Raw genomic sequence first — 24,144 nt, 5'->3', positions numbered from 1 at the left:
CCCTCCAGGAGGTGGCGGAAATGGCGGACGGCCAGGTGTAGACCGAGGAGCTCACGGTCAAACGTGCTGTATTTGAGCTCGTTCGGCCGGAGCTGCCGGCTGAAAAAAGTGAGTGGCTGCCAAACCCCGTTCACCCATTGCTCATGTACGGCGCCCACCGCGTAGTCGGAGGCATCCGTGGTGAGGGCGATGGGAGCGTTGAGCACCGGGTGAGCGAGCAGTGTTGCGTCGGCGAGGGCCCGCTTTGAGCTTTGGAAGGCCGCGTCCATTGCTGCAGACCAGGCGATGTCGTGCTTGGCCGGCTTGCCCCGGAGGGCTTCGTAGAGGGGCCACATGAGTTGAGCAGCGCGGGGCATGAAGCGGTGATAAAAATTCACCATTCCCAGGAATTCCTGCAGGGCCTTTATGGTGCGGGGACGCGGGAACGTGGTGATGGCCTCGACCTTGGTTGGCAGCAGCACGGCCCCGTTCTTGGTGATGTGGTGGCCCAAAAAATCAACGGCCATCGTGCCGAAGTGGCATTTGGCCGGGTTGACGATGAGGCCGTGCTCGCTGAGGCGCCCGAACAGTGTTCGGAGGTGGGGGAGGTGCTCGGCCCGGGACGTGCTGGCGATGAGGATGTCGTCCAGGTAAACGAAAAGGAATGGCAGGTCACGCAGCACGCCGTCCATCAAGCGCTGGAACGCCTGAGCCGCGTTCTTGAGACCAAACGGCATCCGTAAGAATTCGAATAAGCCGAACGGCGTGATGACTGCCGTTTTAGGGACGTCGGCCGCCCTGACAGGTACCTGGTGATATCCCCGTATGAGATCAATTTTCGAAAAAATGACCCGTCCCGCCAGACGGGCGGAGAAGTCTTGGATGTGCGGGATCGGATACCTGTCGGGGGTGGTAGCGTCGTTAAGGCGGTGGTAGTCGCCACATGGGCGCCAGCCGCCCCCTGGCTTTGGGACGATGTGTAGTTGCGAAGCCCATGCGCTATCGGAGCGCCGCACGATGCCGAGGTGTTCTAAAGCGTCGAACTCGGCTTTGGCCACGGCGAGCTTGGCTGGGTCGAGGCGGCGGGCTCTGGCGTAGACCGGCGGGCCCGTGGTTGGTATGTGGTGCTCGATCCCATGCCGTACTGCGACGGCCGAAAACGTCGGCCGCGTGAGGGCCGGGAACTCCGTGAGCAGGCGAGCAAACTCGTTCGCCGCCGGGAGGGCGCATGCCAGCTCGGTCGGCGCGGAGCTGCTCAATGTGCATACCAGGGAGCTGAAGGTTTCGGCGTTGATTAAACGACGCCGTTGGACGTCCACCAGCAGTCCGTGTGCGCAGAGGAAGTCGGCGCCTAGCAGAGCCATGGGCACGTTTGCGGTTACAAACGTCCAAGCAAAGCGTTGGCCGCCGAAGCAGAGGGTGACGTTGCGCGGGCCGAAGGTGCGGATGGCCGATCCGTTGGCCGCAACCAAGGAGGGGCCGCAAACCGCGGACTGCCTGTCCTGGTCAGAGGCGGGTATGACACTCAGTTGGGCGCCGGTGTCGCACAGGAAGCGCCGTCCGGACGCTTTATCCGTGATGAACAGTAAGTTGCCCGTGTGGCCGGCGCTCATGGCTGGTAATGAACGCCGGCCCGGCCGTTTCCCGGCCTGCCAAAGGTGCACGGGGGTCGGCATGTCCGGGCCTTCTGTCCGAACCTGGCATGATAGTAACACCACGCTTGGTCAGGTGGAGGCCCCGGTCGTCGTGCTGGAGGTGGTCGGCTCGGTGTAGCGGCCGCCAATTGCGTCGGCAGTTCGGTCGTCGACCGTGCCGGGTGCTCGGGCGCCATGGGTGTTGCGTCGGACGGCGGTGGGCCCCAGGTCGCTGCTGCGATGCGCTGGCCTGCGGCGGAGATCTTGTCGGCTTCCCTGGCAAGGGCACGGGGATCCGTGATCGTCGTGCTTGCCAGGGCGAGGCGTACCGGGCTAGGCAGCTGACGGAGGAACAGCTCCCGGAACAGGAATGCCGGAGAGTGCTCGCCGAGCAGCGAAAGCATGTAGTCCATTCGCTCGGAAGGGCGCGTGTCGCCGAGCTCGGGCAGGTCGAGCAGGCGCCGTGCGCGTTCCGCCGATGGGAGGGCGAAAGCGTCGAGGAGGAGCTTTTTAATCGCGCCGTATTTGTCAGTGGCTGGCGGGCTCTCGAGGAGGCTCAGGGCGCGGGGCGCGGTGGCTGAACCGAGCGCTGCTACCACATGGTGGAAGCGGGTGTCGTCGGCCGTGATGCCTCGCAGGGCGAACAGGGAGTCCGCCTGTGCGAACCAAACCGCCGCGTGAGCCTCCCAGAAGGTAGGCAGTTTAAGGGCCACTGCCGTGTCCATGTCGGTAGGTCACCAATGAAGGAGCTCGGGCTCCCACGTCGATCGGAAGAATGGACGCGACAAAAAGCTGGAATTCGTCCGAGTTGCTTTATTCAAACAAAACACTCAGGTACTCTGAAAAGCCCGTTTATCAGGCAGCAATATATATACACACATTATCCCGGAGCGTTTGCCCAGGAAAGGTGAGAGGGGGCGTGGCCGAGCGTCCTGGCTGCGGCCTGGCAAGTTGAGAGCGAGCCTGCCCGGGCATGCCCGGGCGTCTCGACCGAGGCCTGGCAAGTTGAGCGCGGGCCTGCCCGGGCGTCCTGGACGAGCCCGGCATGGTGATCGCTCCGCGTCCTTGATAGGTGCAAGGCGATTGTGAAAACCCAGCGGTAGCCGCTACAATAATTTGATTGTGGGAGGCCGGCAGGCAGCTATACACATGGAGAATACGTTAAGCACACCTACAGAACAGTGATGTTTGTGAAAACGGGTCTGCCTGTTACGATTGTAAGATTCACATGGTCACTATACAGGGTAACTTGACAAGCGAAAAGTACCGTGGTGACATTATGGATCGTGTTGTTCCACATAATGATAACCATTCACTTCTCACAAGACCTGTATCCATACATGGCAATGCCAGACCCAACAGTTGTCATGCAGTTACCAACTTCTTGTTTGATGATGCCAACACAGCATTGCCCTGATAAAAAAAAAAAACCACCTTTAGAGGCCATTTTTCCCCGCAAGCGGGGGTTGGCCTTTTTCGGGGACCGTGGTTGTTGTTGTTTTTCGGTCCCCTTTTAATCAGGTTTAATCAGCAAGGTTTAAATGTCATTTAAATCCATCAAAGCCCTTTTTATTTTTATTTTTGTATACAACATCGAGGCTCAGGTAAGAGCTAACATTAATCACAAAAAAACAAACTGGCACATAAAACATATGATAAAGGGAGCGGGAGACAAGATGGGGAGAGAGGGGGAAGCACACAAGCACAACAGTAGAGAGCAGGGACATCGGGAGATCTGTGGGAGGGAGAGGCATGGGAAGGGGGGTGGAGGGGGGGGGGGGTGGGAGAGGTATAAAACACATGGACATTGCAAGCACTTCTTTTTTTTCTTTTTTTCTTTTTTTTTTGTATACAAGATCGAGGCTCGTGAAAGAGCGAACATTAATGACACAGAAAGACAAACAGACACACAAAACAAATAACATCGGGAGCGGTAGACAAGATGGGGAGAGAGGGGGAAGGACACAAACACAACATTTGAGAGCAGGGACCGAGAGACATGGAGACATCGAGAGAACTGTGGGAGGGAGAGGGCTTTGGGGGGGAGGCATGGGAAGGGGGGGGTGCGGGGTGGGAGAGGTATAAAACATATGGACACTGCCAAGACTTCCAGGAAAGAAGTTGGAATTTCAAACAAGGTGGATCTGGGGTGAATTAGTGGGGGTAGAAAAGATCAAGGTTTTGGATGGGGGAAGATAAGAGATGGTGGTGAACAGCTGTTTTGAAGACCTGGAGGGAGGAGTGTGATTGAAGTGAGTGTGGGAGTTTGTTCCAGAGGCGGGAGAAAAGAGGAATGAAAGAGTGAAGGTGAGCAGAGAGCCGAGATTTCGGCAGTTTAACCATCAGAGGGTGGCTGGCAGATCTTGTGCGACCTGTAGGAATATTTGGGGGACAGAGCACAGAGAGAGCTGGGGGAGCAAGGCCGGAGAGGAGTCGGTAGAAGACAGAAAGACCACCTACCTGCCTGCGGTGAGTGAGTGAAAGGCCCTCAGAGATAGCTTCATCGCGGGAGATTCCAATGATTCTGAAAGCTTTGGATTCAACAGCGTGAAGCCGAGCCAGGTGTGAGGCAGGAGCACCAGCCCATAGGGGAGAACAGTATTCCATTGAGCTGCGGATGAAAGCCTTGTATGTGGTGAGGAGCTCAGGTGTGCCTAGGAAGGACTTCGCACGACGGAGGATGCCCAGTCGGCGACTGGCTTTGGAGGCCAGCTTGGAAATGTGGTTTTCCCAAGAAAGATCATGGCAGATGGTGAGACCCAAAAGCTTGAGCGACAGAACTTATTGGAGAGGATTGTTGAGAAAGTAGATGGGAGGGTTGTCCAGTCGATCTTTTCGGAGAGACATAGTAAGAGTGTGAGATTTGTCAGGATTGAAAGACATGTTCCACATGTTTGACCAGTCTGTGATTTTGTCCAGGTCTTCAGAGAGTGAGGAGGCTGCAGACTGCCGATCTGAGGGAAGAGGAATGGAGCGGCAGAGAGTGGAGTCATCAGCAAAGAGATACAGAGGATTTTCCAGAGAGTCGGAGAGATCATTGATAAAGACCAGAAAAAGCACAGGGCACAGCACACTGCCTTGGGGAACTCCAGCCTGAACGGGAAGGGGAGATGAGAGAAATCCATTCAGGGCCACACGTTGACTATGACCAGAGAGGAAGTCCGCAAGCCATGCATGGAGATTTCCATGGATACCGTAGGAGGAGAGTTTGGTGAGCAGAGCTGGGTGCCAGACCGTATAAATTTCACTTCCAGGAAAGAAGTCGGAATTTCAAAAAAGTGGAGCAATAATTGATACATTCTTGGGTGTGAAATTAAGAAAATGGATCCTATTGCGCAGAATGCAGACTCTAGCTCAGTTGGAGGTTGCTATACACCAGGAATGGAAACACTTCCCTTTGGAATCTATCTGGTGGCATTTTCAGGGCTGTGAGGAGGAGGATTGCGGCAGTTATTTGTTCTAATGGTTCTTACACACATTATTGTCCTTTTGAGACGTTCATTCCTTTGTGACATCATTGGATGTCCTCGTTGACTGGTCTTGAGCCAAATATCACAGGATGTGTTGTCATGAACCACATTCTAAGTCCTCGTACTTTTTCGTGTTAAACAGTGCCATATTACAGACATCCTCATTTTGTGATTTAAAAAAGAAAAAAAACCTCGAATTTGTCCAACATACGTACTTTACTAATATGTATATAGTTATATTTTTGATTGACGTTAGTTTCTGAATGTTCTTGGTTATTTTGCTATGATACAGAAAAAACAGCTTGTGCTTAACTTATTTCCATGTTTATGTATATCATATATATAAAAATATATATACAGTCACATGAAAAAGTAAGTACACCCCATGTAAAGTTTTGACTTTTTCAACATATTTCAACATACAGCTATTTGATCTTCATTTCAACAATATTAATAGATAAAGGTGATATAATATAACAAATATCATGAAACATTTACATTTTGTAGTCCATTGTATGATTTAAATAAACATAAATGCAAATTTCGCATGGGGAAAAAGTAAGTACACCCTTGGCTCTAATAGGTGGTATTGCCCCCTTTGGCAGAAACAACCTCAAGTAGGCGTTTCTTATAACTGTCTACCAGTCTCTGACATCGACTGGGAGAAATTTTTGCCCACTCCTCCATGCAGAATTCTTTCAGCTGTGCGATGTTTGAGGGGTTTCTTGCATGCACAGCTCGTTTCAAATCCCCCCACAACATCTCAATGGGATTTAGATCCAGGCTTTGACTTGGCCATTCCAGAACCCTCCATTTCTTTCTTTTCAGCCATTCCTTGGTGGATTTACTGGTATGTTTAGGGTCATTGTCATGTTGCAAGGTCCACCTTGGGTTGAGCTTCAACTTTCCGACAGATGGCCTCACATTATCCTCAAGCACCCACTGGTACAATGAAGAATTCATAGTGGATTCTATGATAGTGAGCTGCCTGGGCCCTGATGCAGCAAAGCTGCCCCAAACCATAATATTTCCACCACCATGCTTTACAGTTTAGTTAGGTCCAAAACTTCAATTCCGTGACCATTTTCTGGCTAGTAAGGTTTGACGATTGATTTGACTTCTATTGACATTTTATAACAAAAATAGCCTCTATGTCCCTCCCAAAAATCCCGGCATTTTTCGCCAGAGGCCCGAATCCAAGATGACCGCCGGCACTATCTTGAAAAATTACGTTTTGAACCAGAACACCTAGAATCATGTACAAAGACACTTTTTTGGGTAATTTGACCACGAGGATTCCGAATCTGACATTAGTTCGACGTTATGACATTATTTTGACCCAGAAATCCAAGATGGCCACCATCCAGTCGAGCGAAAATGCAACTTTTAAATGGGAGAACATATGATCATGAATTAACACATTATTTTGGCTAAATCTATACTGGCCATGCAATTGAGGTCCTGATTAGTGAATTGCTATTTTCTTGTTTTTTATTTGTCTGTGTGTGTAATGTCATATACTTATTTCTGTCTTTCCAGGGAGTATACGAGCGAATGAGACGGCACTGAGAAGCGCAGTATTCAGAAAATAGCTGTCAAGAGAATGTCCACCGTTCCGTGTGTCCTCCAGTGTGGCGGGCTTTGCAATGAAGCCACTGATGTCGTTACCTCCGTTGAGAGTTGGGAAAATCTCAAGAAAAAAGCCCTGTTATGGAGCGGTCTTGACAAGTTCGGAGACGTTTATGCAACAGTCAATTGGGATAATGGTCCCGGCAGACAATGTGTCCATAAATCATGTAGGCTGACCTTATGGAATGCTAATAAACTGGAGCAGGCCAAGACAAGACAGAAAAAACGAGAAGTCAAGGAATGCCAATCTCAGTCTTCGTCCATGTCTGAGGCTTTCCCCCCGGCTGCTTCTCCACCTGCCAAGCGGCTGCGATCAAGTGTAGAAGGGCTGATACATGAAAAAACAAAATGTGTCTGGTGCTGTAAACCGGAGTCGGCAAAGCACCCAGAATCAAAGCTGTCCCTGATTTCGTATGATAATGCATGGGCAACGTTCAAGAGTCACACGGTGGCCCTCGAAGATCAGAGCATGCGAGACAGAATCAACTGTGTGATCGATTATGCAGCTGATGACCCATATGCGATTGAGATCAGATATCACAACAAATGCTGGTTGAAATATGTGCGTAGTTACCAGAAAATGAGTGAAGATGACAAACTCCCACGCATGCACAATGTCAATCTCCGTGAGACTCAGACTATCTTCTTTGACCACATCAGAACAGTTATCTTTGAGGAACGTGAGCTAAGGTCACTACAGAGCCTCCTCAAAGACTACAGCTCTATCATATCTCGGTATGGCTTCTCAACATCCAGCATCAAGTCATCCTTTATCAAAGATATCCTGACCCGGGAGTTTGAGGGCAAGATCGGCTTCCACTCCCGCCCTCAGAGAAACCAGAGCGACCTAGTCTATGACACGTCTGGGGGTGGTTCATATGTTGAAGCAGCACTCTCCGCCATCGGTGTTAGCAGTGAACAACTGGTGCACAATGTGGCTAAGCGGCTCAAGGATGATGTCAAGTCAATCAAACCCATCCCATGGCCGCCAAGAGTCGAGGAGCTAGAAGAGGAGGAAGAGCTCTCGCCTCTCATGGTGCAGCTGCTATCTGCTTTGCAGGGGAAGAAGGAGGTAGATCTGTCTCCCAGCACACTCTCTCTCACCTCTCTCATCACGCAGTACATTACAAAGCGACCCACCACTACCGCCATCAATGCCACCGTCACCCTTCATGGGATGACTCGCAGCAAGGAGCTTATTGACTCTTACTACAAGCTGGGCATGGGGATCAGCTACCCGAACGTGCTTCTCCTACGTGACCTCTGGACCATGCATGACCTCGAGCGATGTTTGATCTGTCCTGATGAGATCGCTGAGGGAGAACCAAGCATTAGTATCATTGACAATGATGACTTTACCAACGACACGTTGACAGGAGGGGGTACTGCACACCGCTGTAACTGGATGTTTCTGCAGCGTCTAGAACGTCTTGTACCGGATTATGAGGCTAACATCCAGGATGAGCAAACACGCATCACAGACGCAAAGACTGTGTCACAGGCACTAACTGAGAAGGCATCTGAGATGCAGGTAGTTAAGCCGTATAGGACGATAAAACGTGGGGAGCCTCCCATCCGGCCAAAGCCCACTATGTTCTCATCAAGTACAAAGCATCAGTGCAAGCAGAGCATTTTTCATGCCCTTGCTCGTGTGGACGTGGATGGTGACCGCCCTGATGCAGCTGAGCAGGCTATCCCTTCATACAATGGGTTTTATGCTGGTTTAAATGCGGAGCAAGGGAAGAGCAAGGCTTATTTTCATATGTCCTACAATCAACCGCCCAACAAGTCAGTTGTGAATGACATCATGGACAAGCTTTCTATCATCATTGCCACCAAGCACATGCCTTTCGCCTTCTTAGTGGGAGATCATCCCGTGTACGTCCTCATTACCCTGCTCAAGGCCGAGAACCTAAAGAAATACCATGACATTGTGCCCTTTCTAGGTCCCTTCCATACACAGTGTGTGATGATGAGTGCTATATACAAGCGCTACAACGGGAGTGAGTTAGGAGATGTACTCGTGGCAGCAGGAGTTATTGCCGAGGGCTCCGTTGATCGTGCGCTGAAAGGCAAGCATTACAAAAGGGGGCTGCGTTGCTTGAGGCTTATTTATGAGGCGCTCATGAGTCAGCTGGTGCAGGAGAGGCTCGTGCCCTGCCTGGCTGATGAGACGAGGGAGAACCTCGAGTTTCTGAGAGATACTAGTCTTTCCCAAGAATCCCGTGCTGCTGCTCATGCAGCACTGGAGGAGGATGCTGACCTGGACAGCCTTATCACTAACTTATTCATCCATGTGGAGGCCAGTGACATGGCAGACTACTGGAGGGACTTCTTGTCCATGACAGATGCACTAATGCAGAATGTCCATGCAGTCCATATCTGTAACTGGGACGAGTACGTCAGTTCTCTGCGCGCCATGCTGCCATGGATGGTAGCGTACGACAACAATAGGTACGGGAGGTGGCTATCTGACTTCTTGGCAATGCTGACAAATCTCCCTGCTGATCAGGTCACCTTCCTTCGTACTGACTTCGCTCAGTCCATCACAGGCAACCCCTACTCCAACATGGCCTGGGACATGTGGATCGAATGCACCATGAACAAGGGCAGCAAAATGAAGTCTGGCTGGCTCTCCATCCTCAAGAATGAGAAGCAGCTGCTGGTGCACTCCAGAAATGTGAACAATGTAGCCCAGATCCGGGCGGCTCATAATGCCCTGGCCAACCGAAAAAAAGCCAAGAGGAAGCACATTGAATGTGGCCCAAAACGAATGCGAGAAGATGAGCAGTGCGTGCAGGACCTGGTAGCCTGCATACATGAGTTTGACTCCTTCAGAATGCAGAATGCTCTGATTCGGACTAATCATATAATTAAAGGTCATATTGATTAATTACTTCATTTGAAAACTGTTCAAGTCACAGCTATTAAAAATAGCTTATTTTGAAGTGTAATGAGTTTACTTGTCATGCAATCATCAATTACTTTACTGCAAGATATCCTTATGGAGGTAGTTTCTTTAACATGTTTAAGTACAAAAGTTGCATTTTCGCTCTACTGGATGGTGGCCATCTTGGATTTCTGGGTCAAAATAATGTCATAACGTCAAACTAATGTCAGATTCGGAATCCTCGTGGTCAAATTACCCAAAAATGTGTCTTTGTACGTGATTCTAGGTGTTCTGGTTCAAAACTTAATTTTTCAAGATAGTGCCGGCGGTCATCTTGGATTCGGGCCTCTGGCGAAAATTGCCGGGATTTTTGGGAGGGACATAGAGGCTATTTTTGTTATAAAATCTCAATAGAAGTCAAATCAATCGTCAAACCTTACTAGCCAGAAAATGGTCACGGAATTGAAGTTTTGGACCTAACTAGTTGGTATCAGGTTCTTATGGTCAAATGCTGTCTTTGGTTTTCGCCAAACATGTCTTCTGCTACTGTGGCCAAATAGCTCTACCTTTGACTCATCTGTCCAGAGCGCATTGTTCCAGAAGTGCTGGTCTTTGCCAAAGTGTTCATTGGCAAACTTTAGTCTTGCCCTGATGTTCTTTCTGGACAGCAAAGGTTTCCTCCTGGCACACCTCCCATGTAGATCAAATTTGTGCAGCCTCTTTCTAATGGTCGACTCGTGCACTTTGACATCAACTGATCAGGTTGACAAGAGCTACCTGTAGGTCCCGTGATGACATTCTGGGGTTCTTAGAGACTTCTTTCAGCATCTTGCGGTCTGCTCTCGGGCTGAACTTGCTGGGGCGGCCTGGCCTGAACAAGTTGGCAGTTGTTTGGAATCTTCTCCACTTGTAGATGATCTTCCGGACAGTCGAATGATTGATTTCAAATTGTTTGGAGATCTTTTTAAATCCCTTCCCAGACTCGTAGGCATCTATAACCTTCTTTCCGAAGGCCTCAGAGAGCTCTTTTGATCTAGGCATGGTGACGCCGCACACTTCAACAACAAAGAGTAAACCAAACTAAATGTCTGAGGTTTAAATAAGACAGGTTCCTCCAAGATCCTCTCCAACGATGTTCTAATCATTTGCACCTGAGCTGGTGCACCTGATTCTAATTTTAGGTATTTGAAGTAGTGATAAATGTAGGGGTGTACTTACTTTTTCCACATGCGAAATTTGCATTTATGTTTATTTAAATTATACAATGGACTACAAAATGTAAATGTTTCATGATATTTGTTATATTATATCACCTTTATCTATCAATATTGTTGAAATGAAGATAAAATAGCTGTATGTTGAAATATGTTGAAAAAGTCAAAACTTTACATGGGGTGTACTTACTTTTTCACGTGACTGTATATATATGAAGCAAACTTTTTTACAATATGCATGTTTTGAGAAATTCTGTACAAAGAGCAAACCTGCAGCGTGTGCACCTGTACAGCTCTGCCTTTGGTGGTAAAAATGTTTTGTTCATAAACCACCACAACAGTCGATTCACACTGGAAGGAATCTAATGACGACATTGATGAGAACATGCATTTATCATCAGATGTACAGTAAATACTGGTATTGTATTGATATGAGAATAAATACCGACGATCATTGCATTTTGGTAAAATTTGCCGGAGCTGGAGAGATGATTGTCTTTTCAAACAGGAGTTATATACCAAGATATGTTAATGTGTCACTATCTTTCCCATATAAAGTTTAAATCCCATATAATGGATTGTATAATCTAAAGGCTGATAAGAGTATGTTAACAGCCGTGGGAAGCGAGATGTGACTGATGTCTCGTGTGTTATCCCTTCCTCGGAGCAAAAACCATCAGCTGGGCCTTCCTTCCGAGGATGGTTAACTTGCTCGTCTGTTTGCAGTTGATAATATCCATTTTAACTTATCCATCGATGCAGACAAAAACTGGTATTCACACCGACTATAATTCTATCAAATCTCATACACTATATAAATTTGTCGGTTGTCTACCAATGTCCTTGTGATTTATGTAAAAGTACAATTATATCTCCTAATATCCTGGTCCTGAATGTGATTTGTGACCGAGCTCCTAGTGTGGTATGAGGTGTCATGAAAAACAGCTCCCGTGCGATTTGCGTGCTAAAATTGATTTTTTTGCTTTGTTGGATTGATTTTAGGTCAATTTATTCGAAAATAATGGGGTTCAAATTTTCCGACCCCTGGACCCCCTTTTAAGGGGTGTTTTGTTTCCAGTGACCCCCGGGACTGACCATGCGACTTTCTCCCCTAACAACTGAGAGATTTTATCGATCTCGGCGTCGTTAGAGAGGTTTTCGTTGACGCTAAATCCATTTATGATACTTTCGAAGCGACCGGAAGTGGCGATCCCCGACTTCCGGTTAGGTTCCATGCCAAGGTCAAGGTCATTTCGAAGGTAGCGATAAAACCTGGTCATATAGTACCACTCTCTGAGGGTTTTCATGCACGAGAAGACGGCTGAAGCAGTTATTTTTGCGATCAGACTGGCCAGTCACAAATAAATCTACGTTTTAAAGCCATTCTTAGTCAAATTTAGAAAATATTTACCGAAATAGCAAGTCTTACAAATGATATAAATACAGAACTATGTGTGTTTAGCTTGGTTAATGTCACAAAATGTTTTTGTTTACACAAGTATGTAATAATGTAACACAATTCCTCTAAATTCTCAAGATAACACATCCGAGAATCATGCAAGATAATTTTGATAATTAAATAGCTTTTAAACTAAAATTACTGGACGGATTATTCGTCAAAATCTTCGCTAACTATATCATTTCTTACCAAATGTACACAATTATCGACACAAGTAGTTAAGAAATGTAACACAATTCCTCTAAATTCTCAAGATAACACATCCGAGAATCATGCAAACTAAACTACTGGACGGATTATTCGTCAACGTCTTCGCTATGTATATCATTTCTGACCAAATTTACACAGTTATCGACATAACATTTACATAGAGGAGTGCATGGAAGACCGTTCTTCCAACAACTGCATCTGCCTTTGCAGCTTGATTTACATTTACATTTCGTAAGCTCAATCACAGCTTTTGGGGCAGGGAGGTTGAGGCATCCCACCGGAACATATAGACCTTTCTTTACAGTCTATCCATTTTGTTCAATAGAAGGCAGAGTCAGGCAGTTTGTAGTATATGATTTATCCCGCATGGCGATGTAATTTGCGCGATGGATGTGGGGCAATAACGCAGCGCGAGTAGGAGGTAACATCTCTCCCTCTAAGTTTTTTGACCGAAATAGTTCCCATCTAAGCGCCGGTAGGGTTGTAGGACCAGTCGAGCAGTATACGCGACAGACAAACTTCTCCAAATCCTTGACCTGAGAGGGCAGTTCACCATTCGTCAGCGTGGTCGGGATAGGACCCTCACCAAGCTCCCGGAAGCAGCTGATGGCAGGATCATCTTCATCAAGCTTCATGTCGGCACCAACCCAGGTCTTCTTGGTCATTCCCATGAATTTCCCACCCCAGTCAGCGCCAGAGAAATTGTGGAGTCCAATCAGTCCTTGACATTTCCGAAGACCTATTACTCCAACTCGGTCCACCACATCAATTTCGCGGTACTTCATTCCCTTACGAAGGAACGGAGCATTAGAAGTTTCTCTGGGATGACAAGTGGTTGGTTGATGGGCTCGCCATCTTCTGCTCGCTGGTTGATCACGATCACTGTGCCATGGAATGTGTTCTGTCCAGTCGGTGTGTCTTCTAAGAGGTCGATGTTATCAACAGCGAACCAGATGTTCAATCCCTCTTGATGAAATCAGGCAGACAAAATCCACCAGCCTCCTTCATTCGCTGAAGAACGCCTTGCTCTATGCGCTTTTCGAGATCAAGGAGCCTCTGGTAGTCGCTCCCAATGTAAACTTCTGATAGGTTATTGACGAGGTTTTTGTCACGAACTCTGGAATGAATGGTGAGCGGCAAGCCTATTGAGTCTGGGCAAGTCTGGGCAGTTTGCTGAAAGATTTCGTTTTGTTTTGGCTGATGCTTTACCTGGCGATCGGTTCGAGTATTCTGGACGAGAAACTGGCAAGCAACATCAACAGTTTTGTCCACTTGTGCATTGCGCATTTCAGAAACTTTGAGAACATGACGGCCAAATAGGAGATGAGTGAGGAAGAACTGGAGAAGTGGAGGATTCTCAAAGTCTTCAAACATTCCCCTGAACGACCAGCTTCGATGCTGCATTATCTCTTCCCTTAGAATGTTTGCCATGTTCTTCAAGTAGCCAACTGTGTCGTCGTTATCCAGCTGTGCAGACCTCAGTTGCATGGCCTTCCTAACCGCCAGTGAAAGAACGAGGTTGTCGGGCTCATTTTTGCGTAGTGATTGGACGAACTGGATATTCGGAAGCCGTTCAGTAATGAGCTTTTTCAAATGCTTGCGGTAGTTGGTTGTCTGATTGATCTCTACATTATACCTCTTCAAAATGGACAAATATGCACCATTCACTTCAGCCATGTTCAGAGTAAGATCGTCCGCAGTAAGAGTATTTTGGACGGAGAGAAGCAACTGTTCATCACATAGAGAGCCAATAAGCTGGGTATTACTACGATCTTTTCGTGTTAAAGTGCGCTGCGCGTATCGCAAACATTTCCTATGATAGTATTTTTCAAGAGCAGAGGCATCCCCAGCGTCTTCTAACTCGGACACACAAGTTCTGATGCGGTCATCCTGAGTCTTGAGCTTTATCTCGAGGAAGTTTTCACCCATCTTGTCAGAGTAAACGCGATGGAGAGGTTCTGATATGTTATTAGAACAAAAGCTACATGACGAGAACAGACACACCTTTTCCTTCGGGATGGTTTTTGTTCTTTTAGGTCGGTTAGGGTCAGCCACACTGGAAGGTCGTGCAGGCCCACGTGCAGGGCATGCAGGAGAATCAAACCGGACTCGTTTAACCCTTAGCCGTTCAATCATGCTTGTGTTGACGATGGGTTTTCGACATTCGCTATGATACCATACTGATTTCCGTTCAGATTCACCTAAGCTAGCTAACCGATCTGTAAGTCGCTTAATATCACCCTGACCCAAAGACAGTCGCTCGTTAGCACAATAAATAAGTTCGCCAATCATATCAGGATTGTTTATCAGTCTCTTCTTTGATGTAGCTCCCTCATTGCAGATGATGCACACGCTGTTCTTCTCAGACATGACCTCTAGATGATTTTGTACTAGTCTCTGTCAGCCTTCTTTCTGAAAAACAAACAAAAAAAAGCCTTGAGCATTTTACCAATATTTTTTTGTCCTTATCTCGCGACAGGGCATCTAGATCGCAAAAATAACTGCACCAAACGTCTTCCTGTGCCTGAAAACCATAAAAAAGAGGTATTACATGCCTAAGTTTATTGCTACAATTGAAATGACCTTGACCTTAGCATCTTTGGTGAACGGAAATCGGGGATCGCCACTTCCGGTCACTTCGAAAGTATCATAAATGGATTTAGAATCATCGAAAACCTCTCTAACGACCCCGAGATCGATAAAATCTCTCAGTTGTTAGGGGAGAAAGTCGCATGTTCAGTCCACCAGGAGCCTTAAATCTTTCTTTTTTTCAAGTATTGGGACAGCACACCAAAACCTGAAACGAACCCTCAATATGGATGTGCATAATTTTTCTTATGCCGCAAAGCAGCATGTGCTTCATAGGGATGTTCAGCAGTTACTAAAACTCAGTTGAAGTAAGATGCCATGAGTTAAAGACCTGCATAATGTGCTAGAAATCATTACTTCTAGGGCCTGAGCCGTGTCTCATTCATTGATTGTGTATCGTGGCTGCTGGTTTGCATCATTCGCTGAGGGCACGGCTGTGCCGCTGATGCAATGTTCTCTATCGGTCAGGGCAGGAATTCGGAATATAGCAAGGGTACCGGCGATAGCTCGGCTACTCTTCGCAAAGGACACCGTGGGATATTTAACTTCCACCAACTTCATCAGATGTGACGCACAGTTCAACATCCATTCGAGGGACGGCACACACATTGATGAATCACCCTGAAGCAAAACAACAGGATGACAATTTACAGCTGGGTCGAGATTCAAACTTATAGGTGAGTTTGTCTACCTCTGGGCCACCATGCTAGCAGCTACAGTATGCTTGTTGCCAAATGTGGACAAATACCCGATGAGAAGTCAAATAAACGGTTGTGAATTAATTATCCTGAATACTTCCTTATTGTCCAAATATTTTTAGTAACATAATGTAAAACTTCTCTTTCAACTGTAAACATATATGTTAAGAGACAAAGGCAAGAGTAAAAGGAATGAAGAAAAACTTACTGATCTTTCTGAATTCATCTTCTGTTAGCTTGAATATACAGATTTGTTCATCATCCCATACGGTCATGGTGTCCTTAAAAAGCCAAGCCGCAGAAAGGTTTAAAAAACACGCTTAATAAACTGACGATAATATTTCATCATTTGTATTATGCTTATCTTACTATAATTCACCAAATGTCCGTCCGTCTGTCCGTTCGAAGGTACCGCAAAAACGGCTGAACCGATCGCAACGATATTTTGGGTGGGTAATCCTAGGACCCCCTGGAGTAAAATAGGCTCTATTGTTTTTCTAATTTTTCCAAGTTTTCCAATTTTCCAGTTTTTCCAAACACGATGGAATAATATTTACCGATATGAACAATGATGTGGCTTTTGTTGAAATTCTACAAATACTGTTCAGATTTTGATGAGAATTACGAACCTGCAGCGAATCCGGAAGTGGAATTACAAAGCAGATATGTCTGTCTGATGGCAATGCACGGGTTTGATAATATCCCAATACAACCCTCATTCAATCGTAATGTTAAATCGTTAAACGGTAATCGTGTTAATCGTTTTGTTAAAGTATCAATTGATGATTGGAAATGAGTGAATACAATTACGATTTTGAATTCGTAATTGTATTCACCCAACCGTACGGAACTTCACATCAGGATTTAAATATTTGTTTATGTCACGAATGTTGTTAAAAGTTTATTTTTTATATTAATGTTATTTCATTTGTGATTGGAGTTATGGTGTTTGGAATGAAAAAAGAGATATCGACTTCAAGTGAATGACGAAATGCCATGACGGTTTCTACTTTCTGAATGTGAATTCGCGGATGGCCATATGCAGATTCACCATTGACTGGGTAAGGAACAAACGTACCCGTTTGTTTGCGAACGGGTACGTTTTTCATGGAAGTCCTTCACGAACTTGCTGTCCATGTCTGACGTGCGACTGAAGGTGCTACAGTAATGTGGAATTTATTGGTTTCATGCTTTAGCATTCGCCGTTTCTGCATTGTCTGTTTGCTTCTGGCCTCCCACCCGTGCGTAGCACGGGTACCTCACTAGTAACTAGAATACAATGTTTAAAGCTCAAGATAAACAACAACTTCCAAACTAATGATTGACAATTTTGTCGATGAAAATTTTCCCCTTGTCAAGTTACCACTTCATTACAGGGTATTGCCAAAGCATTAACTTGGGAGGGAATTGTGCTTGACTACAAAACCTACTCTTTTTGAACGGTGTGGATGGACCTTAATTGTCTATAAATGTGCTTTTTGAGAAATCTCAAAATTTTGAGATATCCGGGCTGGGGGTGGGGGGGGGGGCGAGCAGGGGGGGGGGGGGGGGAGAACTCACGTTGGTTACCCAAACGCCGAGAACTTGGCTATCCATCTGGATTGTCTGTGAAAGGTCTGCAAAAAAGCATTTAATGTAGAGCTCTGTGGGGGAAACCTGCACAGCAGCTACATGCTGGCTGTAGTGGGAGCACATCGCCTGCTCTTTGAGCAAGTACGCACCCTGCGGGCTGCTCACTGCCAACATCTCTGGGTACATACACCACTGTCAAAACAAAATGATCAACAACACGTTTCGATAAGAAAGAAGATAAATGATCACGTAAATCAATAGCACACGAGTCTTTATCAGATAAAAACGGCATTTTCACTCTTCTATGAGCCTCAACTTTGCATATGAAAAACGGCATTTTCACTACTGTGTACTTTTTCGTAATCAAAGGATGGAAACAACTGATATTTCACAAGCAAATCTTGCATCCAATCAAAATGCTTCTCAGAGATTCATACATTTCCAGGATGAAGTTTTTTTTTTAACAGTTGAAGTCCCAAAGAAGGTGGTAGAGGCAAACTACATTAAAATTACATCAAAGGTCAAATTACAAAAGGGCATTTTTACCTACGCCACCAAAGGCGGATGGAAGTTATGTTTTCACCCCTGTCTGTCTGTTTGTTTGTCTGTCTGTGAACAAGATATCTCAAAAAGTTGTGAATGGATTCAGACGAAATTTGGCAGAGAGGTTGGGTGTCTGAAAAGGACGATTCGATTCCATTTTGGTAAAGATCTGAATAAGGATTCAGATATGAGAAATATTTAATTTTAAGTAATTCTTCACCATTGAGAGATAGGGCCAAAAGATATATAGCAGGATATCTCAAAAAGTTGTGGACGGATGATTTTGATTAACTGTGATTCTGTATTGTGATTTTCTGGTCTACTCTGGGATACAAAACGTAAACTGTTCACCTGGCGGAGGTATGCTCTCTACTAAGTGCCGTTCTAGTTTTCCCCATGTTTTACTTTTTTGGCCCATATTTTACAGCTCAAAGCAGAATTAATGTGAACAATAAAATGTCTTGTACACATATTTCTCCTCACTCCCGGATGGCAACATTATGCCCATAGGGGCACCACAAAAATTATTGTACGTGACAGCATTTCATAGAACTCCCTTGAGTTACATTATGGAGCCTAAATGCTTCTTACGAAAACGTCAAGCATGAGAATGAACCATATCATGGCAAAGCAGATAGGATTCTTCCATAGAGTGCTATTACAAAACAACCCAAGTAAGTTTGGGATGCACCGATACACTCCTGATACTTCAGATGGCATTATCCACCTAGTGGAAATTGCTGGCCCCAAATCTGAATACACCTAATTTACTTCAGTTACTACCTTATTCCGATGGATATTTTAAAAAATCGCATTTCAATATTGTGTTAATTTGATACATATTCTTACCTTCATGTGTGTGATGTTACCAGACAAGGTGACACTGTCATGCAGCCGCCATCTTTGCCCACATTCTAGCAAGTCAGCTGCCGATTCTTCGATCTTTTTCCACATTGCTATATTACCTCTGCTCGTTCCTCCGGCAAGAATTCCTGAACAAAATCAAGGTGTAAATTCAGTTTGGTCAATCACTCAAGGGAACATTAAATAATTCCTAACAGACCATATATAAGATTCGTTGGGCCTTTAATGTTAGGTATTGCTCTTTTATTATGCAATTACAATTCACCTTTTAAGCTTGATTCAAATGCAGCATACCTTTAGATGGAGAATAAGCCATACAAGTAATTGTTTCTCCAACAACATAGGCGTTCATGTCATTCAGACCGACAGTGCAATTATCACTGCACTCCAAATCCCACAGCCTGAGAAAAGAACTTACTTTCACCAACTGTCTTACATCATATTTAATTTCAGCAAAAGTAAAAGCATACTGTTCATTTCTTGAATAAAACATGTCAAATAATCACTTCTGATTAATTTACAGAAATCAATGTGCAAGTATACTCCATTGACAAAAATCTACGAAAGAAGACGAATATTTACCGCAGAACTGATTCCCCAGCTGCAGTGACGAGCACATTCTGCGCCCAAATAATGTCAGAAAACTCCCCAAGTTTACAACCAAGTTTTACCTGCAAAAGTAGATGTACAGCATTAAGTCCAGATTTAACAATTGTCCAGATTTTAAGTCCAGATTTAACATTAAGTCCAGATTTAACATTAAGTCCAGATTTTAAGTCCAGATTTAACATTAAGTCCAGATTTAACCAGAGTGGAGGTACAGCATTAAGTCCAGGTGACTCCATTTACATCTCGCTGTCTGACAACATGGACCAACTTCTATCCACTCATGCCAACTCACTCTTCCTCATATGTGGCGACTTCAACTGTCATCATGCCAGCTGGCTGAGTGTGGGTTCCTCTCTCACCAGCCACAGCACCTCAAAGGACTTCTGCAACCAACTGGGACTGACACAATCTGTAAATTTCCCAACCCGGATCTCAGTCAACGGAGCATCTTCTCTTCTGGACTTGGTTATGACTAACTTCCCTGAAAATGTCTGCTGCTCTTTTTCTGCTCAAATCGGTTCATCTCATCATTTGCTTGTTAAAGTGGACATCTCTCTGGCCGTTCTCAGAGAGCCTCCTCAGCGTCGATGAGTCTGGTATTTCACTCGGGCCGACTGGCATGGTCTTCAAGCAGCCATCAATCATCTGGACTGGTCTCGCGTCTCTACTGCCTATGACATCAACTCTTCCTGGGAATTCTTCCAAAGTAATTTGCTCTCTCTCATGCACAGATTTATCCCATCTCGTCTTCAGTTGTCTTACCCTTCCTCCCGTCCATGGTACACTGAACCTTGTGGTGAGGCAATTGCCCTGAAACAACTTGCCTTCGCCTCTTGGAAGGCAAATCCAACTGAAGACAATCTCTATTCCTTTCACAAAGCTCGGAGCAAGTGTGTGTCTACCCTCAGGAGAGGCAGAAAACACTATCTCTCTACTAAATAGATTGAACTCTCCAACCTGTCTCCCTCCTCCAAATCCTGGTGGCGTCTGGTCAAATCCGTTTCTGGTGTTTGTTCCCCCTCCATCCCCTCCCTTACCTCAAATGGCTACACAGTTGACACAGCATGTGACAAAGCCGAATGCCTCAACTCTGTGTTTGCCTCAAAATCTTGTGTCCCAAACCCATTTCTCTCTGTACCCACCTTACCCAGTCGAACCCAGCTGCTCCTGGACTCGGTGTCCTTCTCTCCCGACAAGGTGGAGAAGTTTTTGTCAAACCTCGACTCTGATTCTGCAGCTGGACCAGAAGCATCAGCTCACAGGTCCTAAAATCCTGCTCTGCTGCTCGATCTCACCCTCTCTCTGTTCTCTTCACCCTCACTTTTGCTCAAGGTAATCTGCCATCTGCTTCGAAATCAACCAACATCACCGCTTTACACAAAAAAGGTGCAAAAACAGATCCTTGCAACTACAGACCAATCAGCCTGTTCCCAATAATCAGCAAGGTCATGGAATCCATTATTGCTTCTGACATCAAATCCTTCCTCTTCTCCAATGGCTTGATCTCTGATCATCAATTTGGATTCAGACCAGGTCATTCTACTCTGGACATGCTGCATCTGCTGTCTCAACAATTGATGGAGGTCCTCAACGCCAAACAAGAAATCAGAGCTGTCTCCCATGATATATCACATGCTTTTGATACGTTCTGGCACCCTGCTCTGCTCACCAAACTCTCCTCCTATGGTATCCATGGAAAACTCCACGCATGGCTTGCAGACTTCCTCTCTGGTCACAGTCAACGTGTGGCCCTGAATGGAATTCTCTCATCTCCACTTCCTGTTCAGGCTGGAGTTCCCCAAGGCAGTGTTCTGGGCCCTGTGCTTTTTCTGGTCTTCATTAATGATCTCTCTGACTCTCTGGAAAATCCTCTATCTCTTTGCTAATTACTCCACTTTCTGCCACTCCATATCTCATCCCTCCCATCAGCAGGCTGCAGCCTCATCACTCTCTGCAGACCTGGATAGCATCACAAACTGGTCAAACAAGTGGAACATGTCTTTCAATCCTGATAAATCTCACACTCTCTCTTTGTCTCTCCGAAAAGACCATCTGGACAACCCTCCTATCTTCCACACTCTCTTCATTCCCACTCCTTCCTCCATGAAGTCCTAGCAGTGTCCATGTGTTTTATACCTCTCCCACCCCACCCCCCCCTTCCCATGCCTCCCCCCCCCCAAGCCCTCTCCCTTCCACAGATCTCCCGATGTCCCTGTTCTCTACTGTTGTACTTGTGTGCTTCCTTCTCTCTCCCCATCTTGTCTCCTGCTCCCTTGATAATATCTTTTTTGTGTCAGTTTGTTTTTCTGTGATTAGTGTTATCTCTTACACGAGCCTCGATCTTGTACACAAAAGAAAAAAGAAAAAAAGAAGGTCTTCAAAACAGCTGTTCACCACCATCTGTTATCTTCCCCCATCCAAAACCTTGATCTTTTCGACCCGTTAAAAAACTCCAAATCCGCCTCTTTCAATCCCCGACGACTTTCCTGAAATTCCTGGTGGTGTTAATTTGCTTTATACCATGTACCCCTCCCTCCCCCCACCCCTTCCACAGATCTACCGATGTCCCTATTATCTACTGTTGTTGTGCTTGTGTGCTTCCCTCTCTCTTCTTCTGCTAAGTTTGGTTGACATGCCTTCAGTAGTTCACAAGTTAACATGGTAACCAAAAAACAATAATGAACGGACAGATGGCCGGATGGACAACTCAAAAACATGCCTCCAGACTTCGATCGCGGAGGCATAAAAATAATTGATAAAACATAAACAATATATTTCAGAGAACAAAGAAAGCAAGGTGAAAAAGATTAGGAAATACCGTAGCTGATAATTTTATTGTGTTAATATGGCAAAATATAAATAGCAATCAACAATAATTATTTATATCTTGAAAAAAGGCAAACTTTTGGGATCATGAATAGAAAGTCCAAACAAGCGCTAATATACTAAAATATTATGTACTAAAATATATATTATAGCGGATATATACTAAAATGAGGAATATTAAATTTGCAGGGCTAACATAACACTGCTCATTATTCTGTCCATTCTCCACGTGGCATTAGCATACCTTTGCAAGTTCTTCCAAGTTTCCTTCTGAGTTGATAGAAAACTGTGACAGGTAAAGGGATTCTGTTATAATAATAATTATGTCCTTCCCTTCCTTCAGCATCATTTTCAGAATGGGCTCCTTGCAAGATAATTGGACAGTCGATGATCCATGTTCATCCACATAGTACATGGTACCTGAAAACATATTAGTGTGGCATCAAATACTTTATCAATTGTCAGTGTAAATGAACACCAATTACAATTGGCTCAGCATTTCATAATGTACGTACAGGATTGGTGATCATCCCCTCGATTAGTGGACTCGATTGCTTGCTTGTGGATTCCTGAATATTCGCCATACAGTCTGCAATGCTGCATTTGCTATTCTTGAGTGATGTTAGGCTTAGTGAGCTTGTACAACATGTAAGATAAGACTTTGGATAAATACAGAGTAACCCCAAAAAAACTGAACCCACCTTTTGTCTAATATATTCCGTCTTATTAATGACAACCTCCTGTTTTTTTTCAGGTGATTGAAGAAGAGTGAACAGAAGACAGCTTATGAAAGTTGGAGACGACTCTTACCTTTTTAAAGATGCCACGGTCCACGGACAATCAGGCAAAATACTTATTCTGTGGAGATTATTGTTAAAACAGACTCCTACAAGAAGACTCCAATCAAATTTAAACGTGAGATTGGAACTTACACTGAGCCCCACAAGTCACAGTTATTGGCCTGGGTCAAAAGGTTCAGAGAAAAGACACGGTCGCAAATGTCAACAGTAAAAGTGTTGGGGGACCAACGCATTTTGAGACTTCCTCAAAATGCGAGGTCTCTTGAAAACATTGACCTTGTTTGTGATTCAGTGGGCAGAGACCCTAAGAAATCTCTCAGGCGTCGGAGTCAAGAGCTTGGAATTATTTCATGTGAATCAGTGAGAATTCTCATCCACAATGTGAAACTGTGTTCCTATAGAATTAAGATTAAACACAAACTGGTTGCAACCGATATGCAGAAAAGAGTGACAATGTGCCAGTGGTTTGCAGACAAATACTTAAGAAAAACCAACTTCCTTGATAATGTCTGGTTACCTGATGAGGTCCATTTCCTTCTTAATTGGCATGTCAACTCCAAGAACTGCGTATACAGGGGATCGACAGTCGACACGCCCCGATCTAGTGCTTCAGTGACCTCTACACTCAGAAAAAATGTTCTGTCTGGGTCGCAATCGTAAACATGGAATGTTCAACCCTTTTTGGTTTGAGGACAACACAGCTACGGCATTGACTGTCAATACGAAACATTACATCCTACTTATTGGGAAATGTTGGAGGGCCATAGGCAGGGGGGTTTTGAGAGAGGAGCAATGTTTTTAACAGGATGGAGCCATTCCGCACACTTAAAATGATTCACTAAACTGGTTCAGCACGCACTTTGTGACAGAGTCATCGATCGAAGCCTTGCTCTTGAATGGGCCCAACACTCATCAGATCTGTCCCCGTCAGATTTCTATCTTTGCGGCTATCTGAGGGACAACCTAAACAGAGAAAGGACACAATCCATTGAATAACGGAAAGCAACAATTATGGATAAAATTTGCTTAATTCCTACAGTGGAATGCGCTCAGAGTGATCAACCATTTTTCCCGTCGAATCTAAGTTGAACTGGGTGTCCTGTCTGCTGGCATTAGTTGGTGGAAGTCAAAGATCCCATGGTATATTCTTCTATTCTT

The 24,144-nt window shown here is 45.4% G+C and overlaps 1 protein-coding gene across 2 annotated transcripts in view; it reads right to left on the bottom strand.

The window, feature by feature from the left end:
- The window catches only part of IFT140 (intraflagellar transport 140), a 103,891-nt gene that overhangs the window by 57,475 nt on the left and 22,272 nt on the right, over positions 1–24,144 (bottom strand). For both annotated transcript variants that reach the window (XM_068120599.2, XM_078780121.1), the window contains 7 exons: positions 22,431–22,606; positions 19,334–19,422; positions 19,046–19,152; positions 18,737–18,879; positions 17,333–17,536; positions 15,981–16,053; positions 11,087–11,178 (listed from right to left, as the gene is read on the bottom strand). In XM_068120599.2, the coding sequence (XP_067976700.2) occupies positions 11,087–11,178; positions 15,981–16,053; positions 17,333–17,536; positions 18,737–18,879; positions 19,046–19,152; positions 19,334–19,422; positions 22,431–22,606 (884 nt within the window). The remainder of the gene's footprint in view (positions 1–11,086; positions 11,179–15,980; positions 16,054–17,332; positions 17,537–18,736; positions 18,880–19,045; positions 19,153–19,333; positions 19,423–22,430; positions 22,607–24,144) is intronic.

Source organism: Myxine glutinosa, chromosome 6, assembly GCF_964187855.1.
Source record: "Myxine glutinosa chromosome 6, kmMyxGlut1.1, whole genome shotgun sequence".
NCBI lineage: Eukaryota > Metazoa > Chordata > Myxini > Myxiniformes > Myxinidae > Myxine > Myxine glutinosa.
The sequence above is the reverse complement of the archived record's forward strand: the minus strand, read 5'-3'. Positions and strand labels throughout refer to the sequence as shown.